Below are 6685 nucleotides of genomic sequence, written 5' to 3'. Positions count from 1 at the left end.
TAAGAATCTTCTGGAAGATTATTTTATCCCACATTCTGTATACTCTGATGTTCATTTTCGAGCGAGATATAGAATGTAACCCTATTTGTTCAATAAAGTCATGCATGATATTTGCAATTATGATAAATACTTTGTTCAAAAGAAAAATTGTGCTGGAAATTTGGGATTTCTTCCCAAGCAAAAGTTCACAGCTGTGATACTTATATTGGCATATGGGTAATTTGCTGATCAGGTGGATGAGGTTACCCGGATGGGAAAGTCCACTATTTAGGAGAGTTTGGTGCGATTTTTTTATGCAGTGGAAACTCTGTACACCAGGAACTACATGCGCAGACCTACGCCCAGGGACCTGCAACGGCTTCTACAAAAAGCTGAGTCTCGTGGATTTCTTGGAATGATTGGTAGCATTGATTGCATGTACTGGCAATGAAAAAATTGTCCAACTGCTTGGCAAGGGATTACGAAAATAGAAAAGGGCAGAAAAGTATCATCCTTGAAGCAGTTGCTGGTTTTTATACATAGTTTGGCACGCCTTCTTTGGAGTTGCCGGATCTCAAAACGATTTGAACGTCTTGGGTCAATCTCCGGTGTTCAATGATGTTTTGAGAGGTGAAGCCCCAAATATCACGTATGAAATCAACAATACCGTCAACCAGAACGGGTATTATCTAGCTGATGGCATCTATCCGAGATGGACAACATTTGTGAAATCAATTCCACATCCCCGATCCCATAAGAAATTTTTTTTTACTGCTTATCAAGAAGGGTACATAAAAGATGTGGAGAGGTGCTTTGGTATCCGTCAAGCCCGGTGGGCTATTATTAGGGGCGCGGCGCGTCTATTTGACGAGGAGGTGCTTAGGAGTATAATGATGACTTGTATCATCCTCCACAACATTATTGTGGAAGATAAGTATGATTACGATGCTGATGAAGTGTATGAACTAGATCCCATGGACACGATCTTAACACGAATTTATGAAAAACTCATGGGCCAAATGGGGAACCAGTGCAGCATGAACCGTTGGTTAGAGACGGTTGTTTCATGCCCTGTATGATTGATCGCTATACGGAGATGCAATTGTCGTATATTCATGAACGCCGTCAAGTTGACTTAATGGAGCATTTATGGGCGGTGAAAGGCAATGAAGGTGAATGAAGTGAAGTGAAGATTTTTTTTTAATTTATTATGTTTATGTTGTATTTTTAGTTATGCTTTGTTTTTTTTATGCTTAAGTTGTGGTTTGTTTATTTTTTATGCTTTGGTTGTGGTTTGCTTTTTATGTATGGAATATTTTGAATAAAAAGGAATTTTGTTAAATATTTTCTTTATTCACTGAAAGAAAATCAATACAATTAATAAAATAAAATACATGAATTACCATTCATTTTTTTAAACAAAACAAAAAATACAATGAAATGAAAGGCAACCAAACTATTTTAATGGTTTTCATCATTTAACCAATCCATGTTGCTAGGTCCATCGTCACGAAAAAGTCTTTGTTTCATAACATCCCTTCGTTCTAGCTTCCAAAATTGTTTTGTTTCAGGGGACATATGGCTTGTATCCATGACCATGGTTTCCCGATCATTTTTTTCAATGTTTTGTTGGCGTACATACTCCCTTTCATTGCGTACATACTCCTTTTTTTTTGTGCATATTCTAGTTGAATTGCCCTATTGTGCTCTTGTTGTTTCATGTCCATTTCAATTCTTATGGCTTGGTGCTTTTAAATTTCCTCCAAAAATTTAGATGCATTATTGCTAGAATTACTCCCTCTCTTCGCCTTCGCCGCCTGCCTCCCAATAGGCCTTGGCTCCTTTTCGATGGGTGAGTCTTGACTCATCAGGGAATCCATAGGTGAATCCGATGCCAGTGTCTCATGGAGTAGCGTCTCATTCAACATTACCGTCGGGCCTTTCGGAATAATTTGGAATCTCTTACAATTCTTCACTGCCTCCCAACATAGGGTATGGTTGAAACTTTTTTTGCCTTACCCAGTAGCACCAAACCACATTTGTGCTTGCATAATCTATAAGAAAAAGAAATGGAAATGCAAGAAACTTTAAAAAATATTGGCAATGCAACAAGTAAAAAAAAAAAATAATAATGGAAATGCAACAAACTTTAAATAATATTGGCAATGCAACATGTAAAAATAAAAAAAAATAATGCAAATGCAATAAATTTAAAAAAAAATGCAATATATATAAAAAAACAAATAATGGAAATGCAATAAATTTTAACAATTTATTAGAAATGCAAAACAAAATACAAAATATAAATATTGCAAGAAACATTCATATTAATATTGAAAATACAAGAAATATTAACAAAATATATAAATTGCAAGAAACATTTAAATAAAAATTAATATGACATAGAAATTAATAAAATGAAAATTACAAATAATTTACCTCACTGATAAGGTTTTCCCCGCTTCTATGGTTGTCCATCACTTTTGCCAAGGCATTTCTCCATTTCGCCAACTTTTTATTAAGAATTTTCCACATACTAGATAATGTCATTTCCGTACGGGTCAAACCAATTGCCCTTTCACAAAATTCATGATGAATTTTTTTTCCACATATGACAGAATTTCATCTCATTGCCTGTTATGGGACAATGACTAAGTTGGACCAAAGCCTCACACAAGCTAACATCTTCCATCATGCTCCATGCTCCTCCAGTTTCACTAGAATAACCCATAATATGATAGAGAAAAATACAACTTGAAAGTGAAAAAAATATTGAGTAGAAAGTGAATAATAGTAGAAGGAGAAGAAAATGTATGAGGATTTGGTGTTAAAAGTGAAGAGTGTTGGTTTAGAAAAAAAATTTCCAATTTTTTTTATTGCAAAAAAATTGGCTACCGTTGGATTGAAGGAAAAAATTAGATCGGAGAACCAAGACGCCGACACGTGGAAGCTAGCTGTTGGTGGCTACTGTAGCTCGAGCTTAAAATTTTTTTTTAACATTGGCGCGCGACGGTAAAAAAAAATTCAAACATGAATGGCTGACACTAGCCTGGCGTCAGCAATAACATCACAGCCGTCGGGCTCTCACTCAGGCCGAACTCCACCTTGGACCAGCCCAGTCTAGTGGCCCCCACCTCCTGTACAGGCTGCCTTTTATTGCTGGAAATATCTTTTTCTCCAAATAACCCTAAAAACGTCTTTTTCTCCCAAAATACAACTTGAAAGTGAAAAAAATATTGAGTAGAAAGTGAATAATAGTAGAAGGAGAAGAAAATGTATGAGGATTTGGTGTAAAAAGTGAAGAGTATTGGTTTAGAAAAAAAATTTCCAAATTTCCAAATAACCCTAACACTCTGAAAAAAAAATAGAAAAAAGAGATCCATTTTGTTTTGGTAGTTGACGCCAAACCCGAGTCCAGCCATGGTTGCTGGACTTGCTCTAAAGCCCAAATAACCCTAAAACTCTGAAAAAAAATAGAAAAAAGAGATCCATTTTGTTTTGGTAGTTGACGCTGAAATCCGATGAAGGGCACATTTTGGGGGGAAATGTTGAACCGTAGATCAGCATTGATCGGATTCATCAGTTGCTTTTGTTTTTCTTCCACATTTCTCAGTGGTAGTATTGTTGCTGCTTCACCTCACGACCCATTACTCGGATCCGCTCGCGTTGTTTTTCAGGTACAAAGAAAAGAACATTGAAATGAAGCAGAAGCAGTGCAAATGGTCAAAAGAGCTTTGAATTTATGATGACGCACTCAGATTTTGGTTTGTGTGTGTTTGCAGACCAATTATGGAGACATCGAATTCGGGTTCTACCCGAGCGTCGCCCCCAAAACCGTTGAGCACATCTACAAGCTGGTTCGTCTCGGAGGCTATAACACCAACCACTTCTTTAGGGTTGAGAAGGGCTTCGTTGCCCAAGTGGCTGACGTGGCCAGTGGAAGATTGGCTCCCATGAACGAGGAGCAGAGAAGAGAAGCTGAGAAGACGGTGATCGGTGAGTTCAGTCAAGTTAAGCACGTCAGGGGCATTCTCTCAATGGGAAGGTGATGCTTGCTACTGTTAAAGTTTCTAGCTTTTAAGTTCTATATCAAATTCAATTTCTGGGTTGTGATTATTTGTGTTTGCTTTTGATTTTGCTTTTGTTTTGGGTAGATATGAAGACCCAAATAGTGCCGCATCCTCTTTCTCAATGCTTCTTGGAGATTCCCCTCATCTTGATGGTCAGGTTTGTATGCTAACTACACTTTGCTAGCACAATTCGAGCACACCAATTCAGCATTGCATTTCATCTCACATGATTGTTAATAATGTGTTCACATAACGAATCCTTTCCAGTATGCAATATTTGGGAAAGTTACTAAGGGTGATGAGACCTTGAAAGCGCTTGAGGAACTCCCTACTCGCCGCGAGGGGATTTTTGTGATGGTATGCTCATATGCATGTGCTTTCACCAGTTCCTGTTTTCAATAGTATTGTATCAGTCCTACAAACTTTAGAATTATAATTTTTCCTTCAATGGGTAATCTTTAATCATAATGAATTTAGTGGAGTCATCTGATTATCATTCTCTGGTGTATGAATGCTTTATCTTCATGCTTGGATAGGATAGGACTGTGTAACTGTTGGATTGTTGTACTTTGACTCTATGCAACAAGGGTAGTGTTCAATAAAGACCAGTGTCTCTGATATTAGTATTTCCTTCCTTATACAGGGTTCTCATTAGTTGCATGTGGTTAATCAGCCTTACTTCTTGCTCCAGCTTACTGGTCTATTTATGCATCCAGTTATGCTTTTATCATATATGCTCTGTGTCTCAACACTTGTACATCATTTTGATGAAGATTTATCATCACTGCAATCTTGGCTGTGAAATGGTTATTATTTTATTTCTAACTTTATTTCTTTTCTTTTCTTTTTCCCCAGCCTACTGAGCGCATTACAATTCTGTCATCATACTACTATGGTGAGAATCAAGCACTTGTTAATTTTGTCTTTGACTGTACTAGTTTCATATGAAATAATTTTGATGGAATGTGGTGCATGAATGATACATATAGAACCATTTTGTAAAATTGCTTTGTTTAGTACTGTGCTTGAGAAACTTAATGAGGCTTTGAGAAGGGAGTAAAAGTGAAGGGGGGTGGGTGGGGACGGAGGGGATATAGGACTATACAAATTGTAAAGAAGCCTGGTTTCATTTAAATATCTTCCAGTATTCTGTTTGGAATTACTTATTCACCTATTTTGGCTATATCCAGATATGTCTTGGCACTATTAACTTCAATGACTGGATAAAGAAGCATCAGTAGGTTTTTGAATAGTTTGAGACCAAAGGCTGAACCATGTATATTGCTGAATTTTCTGCTTCATTACTTGTTCCTTGTTAATACATGTCTTACAGGCGCCAAATGAAGACAGATCTGGTGTTTGTTGCATTAGAGATGTTGATTATCACATTTGAATTGGTTGAATTTACATTGTGTTTATGGCTTGGTTATGTAACTTTTAGATACCGAGATGGAGAGTTGTGAACATGAGAGGTCAATTATGAAGCGGAGGCTCGCTGCATCTGCTATTGAAATTGAAAGACAGGTAAAAGGGAGTTCCATTTAACATGATATTTTCAGACATTATACATGGACTTATCCAGTGTCATTTTGCAGAGAATGAAATGCTTCCCATGATATAGCAAGTAAATATGAGCATTGCGGTTGCCTTCAACCAGCCAGATACCCGTTGTATTTTGTGAGACAAAAGTTGGGAAATGGTGAGAAAATATTAAAGACCAGTTCGTAGACAAGAACCCAACTATCTTTCATGTGAATAGCTCAGACAACATTTGTGGTGTCACTGAGTAGATTTATACTGGAACTCCTCTGAAACTAACACTGCTTCTGTAAAATAAATCTCCAAACCTGAGTGAATTATTATACTGGAAGTTGATAAATGGTCGCATGTAATTTTTTTTTTGGAGACCTTCACCTAATGTTAGCTGTGAAACTGGTGAAAAGTGTTTTTCGTGCAAGGGTAAGCCCGTAATAGATTTAAGATACAAACGATATGAGGCTCTTTAGTTTGGACCGTTAAATGAAAGGATCTGTTTTATAATTTTGATTCGTCACATGTAAACAGCCGATGATTTCGTTTGCAGGCAGTTGGGGCTGGGCTGCTAGGTATCTTTCTATTTGTAATGTAATAACCCAAGAAAGTAGGAGAGTTTTACCACCATCCCCCCTTCCCCCGAAAGAAAACCTTAAATATAGACGTGTTTGAGGGTGGGTAAAAATATGAAGTATTACTGAACTTAACAGTCGTTGGTTTTCACTGTTTGAGTATGCAATATCTATTGCCAAACCGAACCAAACCGTTGGTTTGGCTGTAATTTTGAGATAAAACTGATCTAACTTGGACTGTGCTTGCTTACCTCTACTTGCAATAGGAAATATGTCAAACTCGCAATAGGAAATATGTCAAACTCGTATCTAACGAACTGGAAATACCTTGACGCTTCTAGATTGTAAAAATTATAGTACATCAAGTCAATTTGGTTGCAACAGAGTGTGTGGGGGAAAGATCCATGAGTGTTCATCTCCCTTGACCATAAAGACTTAGACGAGAACAAAACATACAGTTGCATTATTCAATTGTCAGTCAATTTGGTTAAAACGTGTCATTGGCCTTACGGACAAGCATGCAGGTCATGA

General features: G+C 37.1%; 1 protein-coding gene across 1 annotated transcript; it reads left to right on the top strand.

Annotated features, from left to right (window-relative positions):
* Positions 1-3455: 3455 nt before the first annotated feature.
* Positions 3456-6089, top strand: LOC117615191 (peptidyl-prolyl cis-trans isomerase CYP23-like). Its single transcript, XM_034344232.1, has 7 exons — positions 3456-3656; positions 3762-4024; positions 4134-4206; positions 4317-4406; positions 4905-4944; positions 5491-5573; positions 5645-6089. Exons 1-7 carry the CDS (start codon positions 3501-3503, stop codon positions 5663-5665), a joined length of 726 nt encoding a protein of 241 aa, XP_034200123.1. The 5' UTR covers positions 3456-3500; the 3' UTR covers positions 5666-6089.
* The last annotated feature ends 596 nt before the right edge of the window (positions 6090-6685 follow it).

This window comes from Prunus dulcis, chromosome 1 (assembly GCF_902201215.1).
Source record: "Prunus dulcis chromosome 1, ALMONDv2, whole genome shotgun sequence".
NCBI lineage: Eukaryota > Viridiplantae > Streptophyta > Magnoliopsida > Rosales > Rosaceae > Prunus > Prunus dulcis.
This window is presented reverse-complemented; position numbering and strand designations above follow the sequence as displayed.

Coding starts and splice junctions, on each gene's coding strand:
- LOC117615191 (XM_034344232.1), top strand. CDS start 3,501: ATGAAGGGCACATTTTGGGGGGAAATGTTGAACCGTAGATCAGCATTG. Junction 3,657..3,761: donor CCGCTCGCGTTGTTTTTCAG/GTACAAAGAAAA, acceptor GTGTGTTTGCAG/ACCAATTATGGAGACATCGA. Junction 5,574..5,644: donor CTATTGAAATTGAAAGACAG/GTAAAAGGGAGT, acceptor GTCATTTTGCAG/AGAATGAAATGCTTCCCATG.